We start from the raw sequence: 17,879 nt of genomic DNA, 5'->3' as shown, positions 1-17,879 counted from the left end.
TCTGTATCGAGAATCGAGCATTAAAAAGAAGATGAGCGCTCCCTGCTGGACGACACCAGCAGCTTCTCCTGGAGTCTGATCGCAGCTGGAGAAAGGAGATGAGGGGCTGCTCACATGTTCAGCCCGTAAGTTACAAACCGGCTGCCTAAAGGATTAATATGCCTTCAACTAAGTATACACAAACTCCTACAGGGCTCAGTAATATTCATATTGTTATTATCATAGTCATCATTATCATGAGAATCAGGTTAATTGCATACAAAAGCATCTGGTTTGGCTTTAAATACTTTTACAAATACAAACACAAGCAGACCCGTCTGCCTCGGCCTCGGCGCTCCCGTCATCCACAGCGGATCCAACGACAGACGAATCTCTGTCAGAGCGCACGAGGACCTGGAGGACAGTGCAATAAAACTCAAGGACAACTCAACGAATTGGACTCAGTGGATATCCTTCAATAAAAGTCACAGCGAATACCTGGCAGCTTTTAAACTGCCAGTTTTTTTCTTCTTCTTCTTTTTTGCTCTTTTTTACGGGCGTTGATCTTCCCTTTTCAACAAATGGCTGAATATTCTCTTTTTTTTTCAATACACAGAGTGACAGGGAGAGAATCGATTGGCTATACTCACTGTGAGATTAATGTGGTCACCCACCTCTTTGTGTTTTCTGACAGGGTGGGTGGGGGTGGGGGTGGGGGGGGGGGGGGGGGGGGGGGGGCTGTTTGCTGCTCGCCGTCGGGGCGGAGTGCGGCCCCGCGAGGCAGGCAGCTGAGATCAAACCTCTTTTCTTCCACCTCTTCGTCCCAGAGACGCCTCGCCGCCTCCCTCTCAAGCCGTCAGCTTCTGTACAACTTCACCTCTTCCTCTTCCTCTTCCTCTCCCCCGCCCGCTCACACGGTCACCTCGTTCTTACTCCCAGTCCGCAGTCCCTGCCCTCCTCCGGGGAGGAAGTGCAGCTGTTCGATGGTGTTCTGCCTCTTGCTGGCGAACGCCATCCGCCGGACGTTGGGGTGGCCTCCGCCCGTCACCCCTCCTCCTCCTCCGCCGCCGTGGGGGTCCCAGCCGCCGTGCATGCTCATCCCGGGCATGGGGCCGCGGTCGTGCTCGTGGCCGGACGTGGGGTGGGAGTTCATCTTGATCATGTGGTGGCGGTCCATGGACGGCGTGACGCAGATGTTCTGCTGCGACTGGGCCTTCTGGTGGTGGCTGAGGCGGCCCATGGTGGGGACCATCCCGCCGCCCCCCCGCTCCACTCCTCGGTCGCCTCCCGCCCCCATCAGCAGGCCCATGGCCAGCAGCCGGTCCTCCAGGCGGTCCGGGGACACCAGCAGCCGCTCGTGGGACCTGAAACCACAGACGATGATCTTCACTGCCGCCACATGCAAACCACCGCGGAGCATTTCTGATTCACCGTGTCGGACCGGACGAGTTCCTCAGCAAAGATTTAATCACCGTTTGCAGAGTGAATTCAATAGTGTTTAAAACCTTTAAGATCGAAGGAGCAATGAGGCATCAGCACACCATCAACAAGTAATAAAACATTAATAACACTCCAGTAATAAAGAAATGACAACAACTAAACAACTGTTGATCACTGCTGTGCATTAAAAGACTAAAGGAAACGACAGAGTGATTCCGTCTGTGTCAAATAAAGGTCTTAACCCCAGAACAGTCGAAACGTAAAATTCAGCTTTGACCCGTCAAACCAGCTGTCAATGTGAAGTTTGTCTCAGAAAAGTCCGACGCTGCTGCGTCATGCAGAAAGTGACCCAATAAGCTGATTTCTGAAATGGATCAGAGTATAAATAGTATAAGAAACCAGACTAAACTATACTTCTGCGCCTGGAATATTTAACGCAGTGGACCTTCACCTTGTCAGACTTTTAAAACTTTCATGAAACTGTCACCACTCTTGACATTTCTAACTTGTATAACCTTTTTTTTTCTTTTTTAATTTCCAGGAGTTTGTCTCATCTCACCTCCAGCGTCTCCAGTCGTCCGATACCGTCACGATCTCTGCGTTTCTCTAATCTTCACCTCCTCTGATCTGACTCCTCTCTCTCTTTTAGTATTTCAGGCGCTACCTCAGCTTGTCTGATGTGATCACACCTCGTCTCTCATCTCATCTCACCCCTCCTCCTCCTCCTCCTCCTCCTCCTCACCTGCGGAGCGTCTGCGACGTGGAGCTCCTGCTGGTGCTCATCATGGCTTTGTAGTACTGGTGTTGCTGGTTCTTGGACAGGCGGGACAGCGTGTTGCCCTCGCCCAGCGCCAGCAGCTGGTCCTGGGAGCGGACGCGGCGCGGCGGCCGGTCGAAGCTGGAGCTGGTGTACTGCGACTGGGCGGGCAGCGGGTACGGGTTGGGCGTGGAGGCCGGGATGTGGAGGTGGGGCCTCGAGCCGTGGAGGGGCAGCGTGCCCTTGGATCCCAGCGTGTATTCCGCCCCTCCCCAGGGCAGGTGGTGCTGCGACGAGTGGAAGGAGGGGGGGGCGTTGTTGGAGCGACGTTTGGAGGAGTGGTAGTTGTACTCGTCAAGCTCTTTCTCTGATTCAGCAAAATAAAGAGAAGAAATGAACAACAAGTCAGCAGCTCATTACCGAACGTTCAGATTAAAGGAGGGTATGGCGTCGTCTCACAGAGACCGACAGCTGCTCCTCTTATAGATCAACTCTGTGTGGTTTTGGAGGCCTCAGCCCAAAGATAAGCAATCATCTTTCGTACAGTCAGAGTGGTTCCCAGACACCGCGAGGTCATCTTCTGACCGTCGTTTGTGAAATCCAGACTGCTAGTGGTGGTTTCAGTAACCTGTAGACCCGGTTCAGTCCAGCATGACTTCATCTTGAGTGGACTGGACTGGTGAAACGTTGTCACGGTAACCTTTAAATCTAAACTTAAAACTTTTTCTTGGTTGCGGTGCAAAGTATATGTGATGAAAATGTTGATATTTTCTCAAATTTCAAACAATTACTATCGAAAATGAGTGTAATCTCAACATAAAGTCAATTCTAATGGTGCAAAATACCGTGAAATGTTCAAGAAACTCTTAAAGCTGTTGCACGATGCATGTTTTTACAACCTCACCCTGACAGCGTGCCTCTGAGGCTAATGCTCGTTTTTATCTTTGCATCACTGACATATCAGCTCGGGTCTCAGCGTTGTGTCCGCTATTCAAGATATATGTAAAAAGTTAAATTCAATTTAAAAAATCAATGCTTTCTTTGAAATTTTTCCTATTTGCTTGATGGTTCGGTCAGATCGGAGCCTCTCACCTGCTGGTTTTGGCCCACGGGCCTTATGTTTGACACCCCTGCTGGAGCAGAAACTGTGTTTTGAAACTCAGTGTTTTGCCTCAGAACTCTTGAACATATGTTTAATTCAATGAAAATGTGCGTGTGTATGTAAAGCAGCAGTTCCACTTAAAAAATCCCCCCAAAAAAACCACCTTTATAATCTAGATTATAATCTTTCACGTCCACTTTCATAAATAACGTCTCTAACTAGCAGGCTCTGATGTTGCTCTTAGGTCTGGAATGTTAAGAAAACTGTACTGCAACTACACACCGGCTGATAAAGATAATGTTTTGTATCAAGCAACCTCAAACTGGCCTCATGAGGGTTTTTTTTACCTCGATTGTACACCGGGAAAAAAAACACAGATCCTCAAAAGAACGAGTGGAGAAATGAAAAAGGGCAGCGAAAATTCAAAAAGAAATGAAGCATAAAAGATAAAGGAAATGAAAGCAGCCGTTAGAAAGAATGATGTGAAAGAGGAAACTGTGAAGGAGTGCAAATAAAGAAGGAGATATGCAACGTGCGGTGAAACTGGGAATATAAAGGACCAGAACGGTAGAGAAGGGACTGACTAGGCTGGAGATTTCAGGTGAAATATGGAGGTGATGGAGTCAGAAGGGACAAGGAGGCTGCATAATGCACACTGAGAGAAACACTGTATATTGGATGAGGCATGAATGAATAAAGCTAAAAAGAGGAGCCTGGGGCCAAAGGCGGAAAGACGAAAAAAAAAAAAAAAAAAAAAAATCCTGTAATAGAAGCAGAATGGGCGCCTCTAAAATGACGTGAGAAAATAAAGCGATGAAGGCGAAGAGAGAAAGAAACAGTTAGCGAGTTTCATTATTAGTAATTTTGGTGCTTTCTGCTCAGAAGCCCGAGAGCGCTTTAATCTTCAAAGCATTTCCATGGAAGCGGCTCCCCAAGAGCCAATTTAAAGCTGACCTTTACCCAGCCACCTCGCTCCCTCTCAGGTCCCTTCTCCCTGCTGCTTGCTCCTTTGTCTCCACCCTTCTCCTCCTCTTCCTCTCTGCCTGCTCTTGAAGTTCCACGTTTTCTTCTCGCCGGTTGTCTCAACGTGCTCACCCACTCTCTCCCTCTCATCCGGTGTTTACTCCCCTCCGGTAAGGCCAAATTATCTGGAGGTTTCTCTCCGGCTGCTGACTGCAGACAAAGGAGCCTTTATCAGTGTCCTTCTTTCTGCAGCGCCGTGCGGAGAACGACATCAAAAGGACCGGGTTTCATACAGACGCAGGCGAGAGGCCGAATTCCCTCTTTTTATGCTACAATGACGACATTTTAGTCTCTTTATGAAGGGGTGTTCCACCAAAACCGTCATTCAAAGGCTTTTATTCCTCATAGAGAACGACTATAATTCAACACGGATTCAGCCGGTATCGGCTCATCGGGGGATTTGTACAGGCTAATAGCACAAAGCAGGTGATCTCTTATTACATATTTAGCTTTTTAAAAAAAAAAAAAAAAAAAGGTGAAAGTGAAAATATGGATAAATGACCACCTGCCTAAGTTGTCATCACAAATTACTGGCCGTCTTCAGATGTGTCGAGCCAGAAGGGGAAAAAAAAAGTGTTCTAAAGAGGGCACTCGGTCTTTCCTGATCTAAACACTCATAGTTCAGGAAAGAAACAACAATATGATTCAAGTCATGCGTTTACGTTTCCACCGGCCATTTGGTTTGTTTCTTGACTCGAAGCTTAATTTGAACCGAACTCAACATGCTGCTTAAGTGGGCGAGTCTGGATCATCCGTCAACAAACCCAACGTGATGCATTGACAAGAAAAGCCACTGCTGCTTTGGGTTTGACCCAGAGAACAAACAACATGCAGCTTTTATCACCCGAGTCTTTAGGAAGAGCTGAAGTCGGATATTTCATTTGCACGATATGAATTTCTATTTACATCAACAGTTTGACCAAATTCAGATGGAAATTAGCCCAAATTAGTCCCAAAAAAACAACAAAATCACATCGTCTTTTCTTCTTTTCTTTGCCATTATATTGGAAGGTCTTTTGAGTTTGGTCTTTAAATAATTATGCGTACCACTATTTTATATATGGTGGTGCAAAATGTTGCTTCATGATATTCAATTAACTGTTATCAGAGATAAATATCTTTCTCAGTAAAATAAAATAAAACACATCCATTTTTTTTTTCCTGCCCATGAAAAGCCACAACCTTACATTGGTGTTTTTCTTTGTACTGTGTGTATTTTCATGTTCATTGTAGAAACGTTTGACCATTAATAGAAGCTGCCTGATGCATCTAGTTGCACTGTGCTGGCAGAAACAATTAACAATAAAAAGCTGAATTCTTTTTTGGCCAGTCGTATTGTCTTTGCTTAATATTAATTTGACTTTTTCAAAGAATGACGTAAATATAGGTTTCAATATGACTAGGAAAACCCACAAGCTTTCTGTAAATGAGCAACACGTCCCCGTGCTTCATTCAGGGTATAAAAAGATAAGAATTATAACCACAGAGAGGAAGGTAGTGTGCATTCAGGCTGCCTGTAAATTAATATGCTCAGTCATTTGAAAAAGTGCTATTATGTGCAGGAGAGACGGCAAACAAAGGAGAGAACGTCACGGTGACCGAAGAGAAAGTAAAAAATACAAACGATGGTTAAAACAAAGAGGTGACTTATGGGAACGGAGTATTTTCTCACAGCTCATATTTTGCCGCTCAAAAACGTAAAAGCCACTGGATGTGGACCACACAAGGAGGCTGCAGTTAAGCTGACTGTGGTGCTGCGTGAGTGAGAAAATGAAAAGGAAGAGGGGTGAGGGTCTGCGAGTGTCTGATATGTGACGGGAGAAAAACCTTTTCCAAACGCCGCACGGCGTCGTCTGCTCAACTGTTCTCTCCCTTTGATTAAATAGAAATAATAAAGAGACTCATCTGGACTCCGCTTCCATCTCATTACTGCTTCCACGTGCAGCCGCACGCACGCACGCACGCGCACACACACACACACACACACACACACACACACACACACACACACACACACACACACACACACACACACACACACGTAGTAACCGTCCATCACTCAGCCTGCGGAGGCGACTCCCCTCCCCCGTCCTGCAGTCTTGAGCAGTAAGGACAGGCGGGGAGAGAGAGGCTGCCAGCCGCTGCCTCTCAAATGTCTTTTCTCCCCCCGTCGAAGGCAGCCAGGCCCCTGCGGACCAGGCAGCCAACGCCCCCCTCCCACTACACTTTCTTTCCATTCACCTTCTCTTTTCTCTTCATCCTTCGTTCACTCTCTCCCCTCATCTGCGTCTCTGTCTTCCCGAACATCCCGTCTTCCTTCTGCAGGCTGCATATGCTCAGTCAGCTCTTTCTCGACCTCGTCTTCCTCCTCATTCATACAAATGTCTTTGTGTCTTTTTCTCCTCTCTGCTTGTTTCTCTTTCAGCTTGCCCTCAGTCTTTTTTGATCCAGCCCGGCCGTCCTTTTCCTCTTCTTTTGTTAGTAACATTAAAACCAACCCCTTCCCCCTTTTTGTTGATCCATCAAGACATGACATCCACCAGATCTGTGAAGACGTGCCGTGGAATGTGAAACCCACAGGTTCTGTGGATTGATATTGTTGGTCAAGCTTGTTCATCCTACAGATGCTAAACTGCATGGAGATCTGTGGAATCTGGAGCTAAGCCAACCCTTGTACTGCTCGTGTTTCATAAATGATTACTGGACTATCTTTGCAGCAGCAGCAGCAGCAGCAGCAGCAGCAGCAGCAGCAGCAGCAGCAGCAGCAGCAGCAGCATGGTGTTGTTCTGCTGAAAGAGGCCATGAGGGAGTTTCCATCAAATGGCGTACATGGTACATGGCCCGCAACAATCCTTACAAGCTACGTGTCAACGTAAAAGACACATAGACGACAAGACTCAAGACTTCCTAGCGGAACATTGCCTATAGCATCACACTGCCTTATTCCCATAGTGCATCCTGGTGATATGATTTCTCCAGGTAAGACACACATGCAATCAGACATCAAAGATCCAGTTCTGGTTCTCACATGCCCATTCTTGAAGCTTTAGGTTGTGGGCAGAGGGATTCACACCCGAGCAGCTCTACAACTCCATATACTACAAAATACCCCCCACTATGTATTCTCACAATTTTCTACCAGAACCAGCATCAACTTCCACAGTAAATTTGAGAGCCAGTAATTCAGCCCGGAGCTCGGATCACGCGAACCAGGGTTCACTTCCCCACTCACTATACAACAAGTGCTCGAATAGAAAGAGAATCAGTTATTCATGTGATCGGTAAGTTCAAATTCTGAAATAAGTTATCAAGCAGCGGTCACATGTTGTATGCAATGCTTTACCACAGCTTTAAGCAGCACCTGTCACACAGATCAACAGCTTCAGATCAGCTGTTGTCTTTTAATATGATAAAACAGAAAGTCAAACAGTCAAACCAAAGTTCCAAAGAGACTGTATGCGACTTGGGTGCAAGTTTAGATTTAATGATTTTCCACCTTTGGATGCAGCTCCATCGATTACTAAAGGTTTTATTCCTCTCCTTGCAATAAAAGATTGTTGAATAGAAAACAGATGTTTCGACTTTGTGTAAACTGTACCTGGAATCCTCCATTGCTGTCACCTATCACCTTTAGCACCACCTTCCCTCCATCTTACCCCCTTCCAGGACTCACCCAGCCTCTTGAGGGAGCTGTAGCGGCTGAGCTCGGGCTTCATGGCGGCCTCGTAGGATGGCGGCAGCTGCGCCAGGTTGTGGAAGGAGTGCGAGAACGACGGGTGGCTGCTGTTGTGTCTCATGCCCCCTCCGATGATGCCGCCGCCGACCCCTCCAGGACCTTTACTGCTGCTTGAAATCAGTTTGGGACCGGAGGAGAGCTGCGGGGTGTTGTTCATACGGGCCCCACGCTCTGGAGAGAGGGACAGGAGGAGAGATGGACAGGAGGAAGTGAAGAAAGGAACGTGGAAGGACATGGAAATGAAATAGAAAGGGAGAAATTATAAACACGGAATAAATAGAAAAAACGAAGACGATAACGGAAAACAAAGGAGGTGATGAGGAATTGAAAAATTAAGGGTTTGTGATGTTTATCGAAAGAAAACGGAAATAAATAAGTAAAGAAAACAAAGTAGGAGAAAACGACAAAACAACGGAAGAATGTGCGAACTGGTTAATTATCTGTAAAGACAGTTAGTGTCTCTGGGCTCCATGGCTACCGGCTATAAATACGACTGTGTGCAGTTGGTCTGAGGCTCTCACACAAACACATCAGCCACATGTAAATACATAGAAATACACCGACAGCTTCCTCCCATACACATATTCACATTTATGCTAAGTGCAAAAAGCAGCACATCGATCAATACACATAAAAATGATTTGTCTTATGTAAGATCAGCAGTGTGGAGGAGGGGCGGGGGCGTCTGTTTTGCAACACGTATACTCCCATGGGTTGCATATCACAAGGTACATTCATATTGTCCGAACATCACACAGACGGCACTCTGAACGATCCGACACGTAGGTGCACGCAGAGCAGTGACCCGACGTGTCGGTTCTGCACAAGGAAAACAGGGACAAAACCGTGGAGTCGACAAACACATGCTGCCCATTGCCGGATCATTGTCCTCGCCCCCAAGAAGGAGAGGGATGGATGTCAGCAGAGGATGCAAGAAAAGGGTTTAAAAAAAAACTAAAGCTGCCATTATAGTTTGCATAACTGTGGCCATTTTCTGTTGCTTCCTTTTATCTTAGTGACACAATCAGTGCAGTCTGCTCAGGGTGGTCACGGTTATGGGCCGGGATCTTGTTAAGATAACTGCTGGACATATACTGGTCACTGACCGCTGACAGTAATGGCCAATGATGTCCCTGTTAAGTGCCACCCAGGGAACACACACCACATCGACTTCTGTACCGTGAAAAAGCAATGCAGGCTCTGAGATCATAGACTTTTCAGAGCAGGAAGTGAACACGGTAAAGGCTCGAGGGGATTCAAATAAACCCGGCACAATGCACAGGTGGGGTTTTTTTTTTTTGTGTGTGTAGATTTAGCCTGGTGACTTCCATATTTCTTTTATTTGGGAACACCTACGATGGCTGACAGAGAGGTTTGGTAATGGAGTCCTGGGAAAAAAAAAAAAAAAAAAAAAGTGAACTTTGCTCAGTGCGTGCCGAGTGCGTGACTCAGTGAGATGGAGTGTTCGGTTCTTGTATCCTCACAGGAAGCGGTTGACTTTATCTCATGCAGGAAGAGTCAGGACGGGGGAAAAAACAACAACTCTCACACACAAGAGCAGGATAAAAGGCTAAAATCTTACCGTTATAACCTGAAATGTCAAGAATGAATCTCTCTCTCTGTCTAAGTGTATTTGTGACTGTTGTGGGGACTTGAACCCGTTTACACACTCACATCGTGACCACAACACTTTGAGTCCCACGTAAAGAAAAATCATTGAATGTTTGAGTGAAAACCTGTGACAAGGTCAGACTGAAGCTCGGGTAGAGTTTAGAGTGCAAATACAGGTAATGAATACAAGTCAATGTTCTGACCCCGCAAGGTAATAAGAACAAAACTTGTGTGTATGGGTATTTCTATACGTGTAGCTGTGCATCAATACGCACGTGAGGTATGAAGGTGTCCTGTTTTTATAAATCAACACAACTGAAATAAAGCACCTGATAACTGATAGGAGAACAAAATGCATTTAAGTGACATAGTTATTGAAATACTGAATTTCAATAGAAGTAGTCTGAAGTTGTGTTGAGGGGTTTCTAATATTTTGACCAGTGTATCAACACACATGAAAGAGGCAGAATATTAGTTGCAAACAGGTTAAAAAAAAAAAAAGAACATTCAAGTGGGACATGTAGATGTTTTTTCAACAAAAAAGTATTTATGCCAGGGGTGTGCAAACTTTAGTCTGCGAGGTCCAGATTTTCATCTGCTCTCCATCTTTTCATAATGTCATAACCTTCACTTCGAATTAGCCTGTGATTTCATTCTGTATGAGCTGCATGTCCTCCATAGTTCTGGTTCTTCACGAAATGAAGCAAATGCACAGTTTGGCTTGAAAATCGGAACAATTTTGCTTCTAAATATGACAGTATTTGCCTACACATAAACTTCTACTTTATCTGTGACCTGGTTTTATTCTGTGCAGCTGCCTTCTTGTGTAATTCATTCCACGAGGGACACGTGTAGGTGTAATGGCTCGGAATAACTGGCACTGAAACAGTCTAAAATGTTCAATGGAAATCATGCTGATCTCCCTTATCATCATCATCATCATCATCATCATCATCACGGTTTCATGGCAAGCCATCCAGAATCCTGTCTCAGCCATGTTAGAGGCACCGTAACAAGACTGTAGATTCCCTGGACGCGCAGCAGAGATCGGCTTGTTCTGAGGAGAACAAATCACTCGTTGCTGGCATTGCTTTTTTGTCTCCTCGGTGCAAAACCTGGGAAAAACGGACTCAGGGAGGAGCAGTGCTCCCGCTTAAGCCAAGACCTGCTTTGTGTGTCGGGCGTCAGCTGTAAGCACACTTGCACATCACTGCTACAGTACATAGAGAGAGAAGGACGAGCACAACTGGAAGCAGGCTTGTGGTGGTAGAAGGTGAGGAGGGGGGCAGACAGGCTAGCAGTAGGCAAAGGGCAGGCCAGACGACTGGAAGCTCTTATGAAAGATGTGGATGTGGCTAATATGGCAGCAGACTGGCTCGCGCTTGCGGAGAGTTGTGTGTGCATACTCAAGATTTGTGTGTGAGTGATATTTGTCTGTAACCTCATTTGTGTGTACTTAGATTTGTTTGTTGCAACGCTGTGTGTGTACGATTACATTTGTGTGTGTACCGAGAGAATGCATGCCCATGAAGACCTGTAAATGTCTTTTATCAAGGAGGTTTTTTTATAAATAACATTCTGAAACATCAGAGACTTGTCAGTTTTTTCCATTCAGGCTCATTTTGGGTTCGTCCACATTTGACTGTTTTACGTTTGAAATACTTAGTGAGATGAAGGATTTGTAGTAAAGAGACAAAATGCAGATTAAACAGTGAGCCTGCCCGTACAGACTGTGTGCAGCCACACACAGATCTCTACTGGGACTTGGCTTCACAAAAGTAGGCCTGCGAGTCTCGACTGATGAGAATTAAAATTCCAGTTAAGCACCAGTCTCCGAGGTGGCAGGAGGAGGTGAAGACAGACATTTACAGGTCCTTGTAGGCACGCACAAACCTCAAACTGGATTACACATGCACAAATGTAATTACACACACATTTTTTCTGCACACATTCAAATCTGTGATTTGTTCTTTGTTTTTTTTAAATTGACACACAAATATCGTTACACACACACACACACACACACACACACACACACACACACACACACACACACACACACACACACACACACACACACACACACACACACACACACACACACACACACAAGTCCTTCTGCTACTATGTTAGCCCCATAGATGTGTCAAGTTCAACACGACCACGTGACAAGGAGAACGTGCCCTGATAAAGGTGTGACGTGACTCAAAGCACAAACAACGTGCGACGCCACAAGGTAGTGTTGACATTCAGCACAGCTGTAGTAAGAGCGCAGCACAAGAGGCCGTCACACTGACATCAAGACAGACAGACAGTGCGGTGTTAGAGCCGGGAGAGTGGCCGGCGGCCTGCCGCCGCCGCCGCCACCACCACCTGCTCCGGACCGTGCTGCTGACCATGAGGCTTACCGATGGTAGCAGAGTGTTTGGGGCTGGAAGCAGACCCCTGCTGGTTAAAATGGTGGTGCAAGTTCCCAGCTGGAAGAGAGCAGAGCCGACAAACTGATGGACAACCACTCGAGAGACACAGGAGGCGTGTGTCGAGTAAGCATTTGTGTCAATAAAGAGACAGAGAGGGAGAGAGAGAGAGAGAGAGAGAAAGAGAGAGAGAGAGAGAGAGAGAGAGAAAGAGCGAGACAGGGGCAGAGACAGGACAGTCGAGAGAAAAACACAGTCCCTCCAGGAATTAAATTTGTGTTTAATACGTCATCTAAAAGTCAAACTGGTCCACATTGAATCCAATCAAACAGTTAATGAGGACAAAATATTTGTTGACCTTCTTTAAGAGTCAAAAGCTCTGAAGAGGACAGACAATCCAAACTAATTGGTTTTCATTTTTGGAATATTGAGGCATTTTGAATCCGTTCATCACATTAACAGTAAAAAAACAATAAATAAATGACAATTTAGGTCATTTGTCAGGTTAAAAACTCCAATCAAAATTACATTTAGTCCGAGTTTATTCATTTCATTACTGAATCAATGGAAGACAAACATGTGGATCAGATTTTTAAGTCATGGAGAATGACTGTTGGATTTAGCATTAGCATAAGGAGGAATAGCTGTGCTGTGGTTTTACTAAACTCAAACTTTACAAGAAGAAAAACCTCATTAATCTGATTCATTCTGATCTCACTCAAGTCTTCTGGCAGCATCATTAAAAAGATGTTTGACTGCAAACTTCAGTCTGATAAGTCAGATTTTAGAGTAGCTGTGATCAGCACCAGCAGCCTCAAACTAACTCAAGATTCCCTGTGATCACATCTTCACGTGTGAATAGATTAAAAGATCGGTATGAAATGAAAGCTGCAGACCTCACTCCATGCACACTATAAAGAAGTAATCCAACTAAAGAAACACAGATGCAGGTTTGTTCCTGAACAGAAAAAATAAAAAGGACAATATGACTAATTTTTGCATTTAAAGTGGCATTATTACTAATGCTATGCATGAATCATAAAGAGCACTAAAGTACAGAAAGAAATCATAAAATGCTCAATTAAATTTCAGAAAAATGTCCAAGTGGTGAAATCCTGGAGCGACTGAAGGAAAGCAGCTCGTTAGAGACAGAGCGACAGGGAGGCGAAGCAGAGGCAAAGAGAGAAACGTGAGTATTTGTGTGTTTTCATTGCAAACACGTGAACTGAATCAGAACAAGAAAACATTCACCTTCACTCTGATGAAGAAATGTGAGTGATGCTTCATTTTCATTGTAATTCAATGTTGGCAGAGAAAGATGTGTAAAGCGTTTCATGGGCGCATCCCACATCTCCAGCTCTGCTGCTCATCCCACAAATGCATAGCGTTTACAAGCTAAGTTATGTTTTATTGAGACAAATTCAAGGATGTATTCTAATAATCATGTTTGGTTCCTGTCAAACAGATAACAAAGAAAACTGGTGTGACTGTGACTTCCTGTCCAGCTCAGCGAATCACACTGTACCATAAACATAATCCACAACTTTAACATAAAACAAATTTTCTATTTAATCTAATGCATGTTTTTTTTTTCCATTTTGAATTACGTCAACAGTTTCATTTTCTCAATGGAATAAATTCAGGATGCGAATTTGGACAAAACTGAAATTTATATTACTGATGCACATATTTAAAATATGAATATATTGTAAAGATGAATTCATATTAGTGAGTGTGTGTGTGTGTCCTGTGATGGACTGGGAGAAGTCCAGAGTGTGTTTGCCTTCACCTGCATACAGTAGGATAGGATACACAGCTCAGAGAGGGCAGGTAGGCACACACCCGACAATCCCTGGCAGCAAATCCAGAATAAACTGCACAAACCGTGATCGTAAATCATTTGTCTTGAGCAGCAGTGCTGTTAAAACCACAATAGGTGTTAGGTGAATTAAAAACATCTTGAACGATTATTAGACGCAGGCTCGTGTGAATGACTGAACTCACATTGTTTCAGTTTAAAAACAAAGAAGCTCACAGAGATTATTATGCGACTTCTGTAAAGCTTCTGCCAACAGTTCAGTCACAACAAATGTATTCTCCCCGGAGTGTGAAGTGCATTACTGACATCGAGATCCGAGTGTGATTTGAATAAAAGCAGAGACAATTACTACTGTGTCACCGGGGAAGACGCGAGCTGACCTGATCCAAACGCCCGCTTCACCTGAATATGTGCCGTGTATGTCACCTGGCCCACTTACTGCGGTTGTCTTTGCTCTGCAGGATGGGGGTGTAGAGGTTTTTGGATGTGCGCCCGTCCGAGGTGGTGGTGGTCAGCAGCGTGGTGTTGTTCCTCTCGCCCTGCTGCACAGGGCTCGACTGGTGGCGCAAGATGTCCACCAGTGACCTGAGCCAGCGGAGGGCGGGTGGAGGGTAAGAAAAGAAGGAGGGACAAAGAGAAGGGTTAATACTCGGTGTGTAATTGTGGCCTCGTCTCTTCGGTATATGGGCAGAGAGTGAAAATCTACTTTATGAACTGACGGTTTCAACTACAAACTTAAGCTGCTGCATCATGTGTTTTCTCGATCCAACAGCATGAATCCTTTTCAAACTCTAACTTTACAATATGTGCCCCACAGAAAGACGCCAAGAAAAACTGAAAATCTTAAATCTGCTTCCAACAGAGACAAAGGAATTCTGTAGTCCACATGTGTACAGGTTTACCGAATGTAGTCTCTACAAGTTTTGCACAGGAGGATAATTGTGAGGCGAAACTTTCCCTGATATTGAAAAGACCTCCCTACCCCGTGTGTGAATTTCACCTCCATAAATAAGCTGTCAAAACCCAACCAGGAACCTCTAATGGCAGCAGGAAAACAGCCACGCCGCCGCCTCACCTGGGCATGTTGATGTCTCTGTTGCGGGGTCGACGTGCCACCTTGCTGAAGGCGATCCTGACGCCCACCGCCACCACCAGCGTGAAGGAGATCACCCCTCCAATCACGTAGGCCGTGCTGCATTCACAAGAAAACCACGTCAGCCCTTCAGCGTAAAGGTTGAAGGACAAACCAGCGGCGGCGACTCTGATCCTGTTTGAGTCACTTTAGCATCGTGTTAAATCGTGTCCTTCAGTCACTCGTGTGTACATGGATTTCTAGTTTCAAGGCTTTTTCTCTGCATCTGTATAACGAATAAGTCAACAAATGTAGAATTAAATCAAGTCTATAGATGTGCAGTGTAATCAATAAAAGACACTGAAATTTTAAGATTCATTTCCACTACTTGCTGTCTGACCTGTTGTTCTGCTGCTGCAGCGTCTCGAAGTCCGGGACGTGCTTTTTGCCGGCGGGCACGGTAACGGGGACCTGTGGGTCGGCCCACACCGGGGAGTTGTAGTTGTTGCAGGCTTCCTGGTCCAGCCGGTTCCTCTGGTGCTCGCAGCAGAAGCGGTAGTGGCAGGTACCGCAGCAGTAGATGTAGCTGCCCTGGGAGCAGTTGAAGGTGCTGTCGAAGTGGCCCATCACGTCAAAGTAGCCCCTGAGGAGCAAAGGTGCAAAGAAAGAACAAAAACAGAGCGATAAACACACAGGCTGCCAGGGTTCGGCCTAAAAAAAAACCTGATAAATCACAGCAAAGTTGAGGAAAAAGTGATGTTTGTCCACAGAAATAGACACGCCATTAAAAGAGGCAAGTTTCAGGGAACACTTATCAGAAATGTTCAAGTTTGAGTTCTGCTGTGGAGTTAATGCTGTTTTCCACTGGCGAGAGTTGTGGTGTGCGTGTGCGTGTGCGCGTGCGGCTCGCCAACACACAACTGATTTAGAGCCGATTGTATGTTGCCTAGCAACACCAAGACGCCTCTCAGTGCAAAACGCAAGCCTCAGTGAGCTGGAGATCAGAGCTGCAGGAGGAGAATCATGATGCGCCTCGTTTTTATGGCATCCAGTGTGATGAACGCGTTACATGGACACACATAAATCAGTGATATTAAAGAGACACAGCTCCTGATCCAGCAGCCTGGCATCTGGAAAGGTTAGCTCCACCTATTATAGACATACATCAGTCATGAGAAGGTCAGGACCCAGCTAAGCTCACTCATCCTGTACAAACCTGCTTTTGCCCGTTAACTGGCTGAGCAGTATTATGGTAGGCGGTCTACGGCTTGTTTACATTTTCAAAGAATGCAGTCGAAGCTCGATTTATTAATTTAAAACACATCCTCCTGCGCCTGGTGCGGCGATGCAGGAGGTAGGTGTGTGTGGAGGCGAGCAGTCCTACAGTAGCTTCATGCTGCGTCTTCATACTGTGAGCTGGAGCCGCTCAGCTTCACCCGCTTTCTCACAATCCAATTAAATTCCAGAAACATCATTTTAAATGCTTCACATAAACAAACCTGCCCACAGATTCCATATTAAACTCAGGAGCATGCCGCATCCCTTTGATTCAGACTTTAAGACTCAAAATAATCAATGAGGAATTTAAAAAGAGGAAAAAAAAAAAGAGGCTATAATAGTAGAAGTAACCATGTGCAGAATCTAAAATTGTGTCAGTAATGTAATTTTGTTTGAACAACAATCTGTTTGTGTGATAATATTTGAGTGTCTATTTGAGATTTGCGTATACATACTGTATACACTTTTGCATGTTGCACTCAGATTTATGTGTGCCAACAAGAAAGTGTAAAAGTCTCCAGCTGCTCATTCGGGCTCTCCGTTGGGTTTCTGTTGACACATTCGTGCACTACTGCAGCCTTTCTCAGCTTCTTACTCTTGAATTGCAGGTTAACTCGGTTGGTCGTGCTCAGCAGTCTCAAGTGTGAATGGCAATGGTGAAACCTCACACAACAAACAACAGAGGAGTGTGTTTGACACGAGTCCTGCTCGTACCTGCACACGTCCACGTCCACCAGCTGCCGGGGCGGCGGAGCCACCTGGGCGGCGCCCAGCGGGGGCTTCAGGGCGTCAGCCGTCATGTTCCTTGGCAACATGGTCTGAGGGAGGGGCTTCGGTGGGAGTTCAGCCATCGCCGGAGGGTCGTCCGCATCTTCCACCTCGGCTGCTTTCGGCGCCACTTTAGGTCCGGCGGGCACCGGCGCCGACTTGTAGCCGGTCAGGAGGAGCAGAGCGGTGCTGGCCTTACCAGCTGTGGCAGAGCCTCTGCTGCTGGTCAGAGTCCTGACGTCGCCATCCGCGGCACGCCGCTGTGTGGTGATGGTTACAGTGGAAACAGTCCGGCACGAGAAAAGTAAAAGAACCAGGGACAAGTAAAGCATCCCCGCTGAAATCCAACGTGCCATTGTTTTATCAGAGTTCTCTGATAAAACTGGAAATTAAAATTAAATTAAAACGCTGATTCTTCTTAACACACACAACGAGTTTCCAAAACAGCTGTAAACGTTCAGCTTCCTTCCTTTTGGACTTAGAAAAACCTTCAGTAGGAAAAGTTTGATGAGTTAATCCCTTTTTGTTCCGTGGATGTTGCACAGGTCTTCCACTTCAGTTCAGGCAATGTATCATGAGCGTGTTTGGCATTTCACTCCTTCATCTGAATGTAAACATTTCTTTCTCTCCGTGTAGAAATCCTTTCCATAAGCAGCTTTTGTAAACATTGAGGTCTTTCGAGTTTTTAGGCCCTATACAGACTGCCTGCACAATGGCTGTAGGTCTGGAATAGTAGATTCAAGATGAAAACTGCAACCAGTAATGAGAGCAGAGTAATATGGGTTCGCTTTATGACAGCAGGTTTTGGATATTTGATTTTGGTCCAACTAAATTTTAGTCCGTTGGCCAAAATGTGTTGAACTAGGCAGTATTTTCA

At 45.6% G+C, this 17,879-nt stretch overlaps 1 protein-coding gene across 1 annotated transcript; it reads right to left on the bottom strand.

Annotated features, from left to right (window-relative positions):
• Positions 1-889: 889 nt before the first annotated feature.
• On the bottom strand, positions 890-17,334 carry shisa7b (shisa family member 7; the record flags this gene model as incomplete). Its single annotated transcript, XM_080484873.1, has 8 exons — positions 890-1,343; positions 2,162-2,543; positions 7,975-8,208; positions 12,057-12,125; positions 14,324-14,469; positions 14,960-15,076; positions 15,357-15,599; positions 16,949-17,334. 8 exons carry the CDS (start codon positions 17,332-17,334, stop codon positions 890-892), a joined length of 2,031 nt encoding a protein of 676 aa, XP_080340999.1.
• Between the last annotated feature and the right edge of the window lie 545 nt (positions 17,335-17,879).

The sequence above is a fragment of the Lipophrys pholis genome (assembly GCF_963383615.2).
Source record: "Lipophrys pholis genome assembly, chromosome: 17".
Taxonomy (NCBI): domain Eukaryota; kingdom Metazoa; phylum Chordata; class Actinopteri; order Blenniiformes; family Blenniidae; genus Lipophrys; species Lipophrys pholis.
This window is presented reverse-complemented; position numbering and strand designations above follow the sequence as displayed.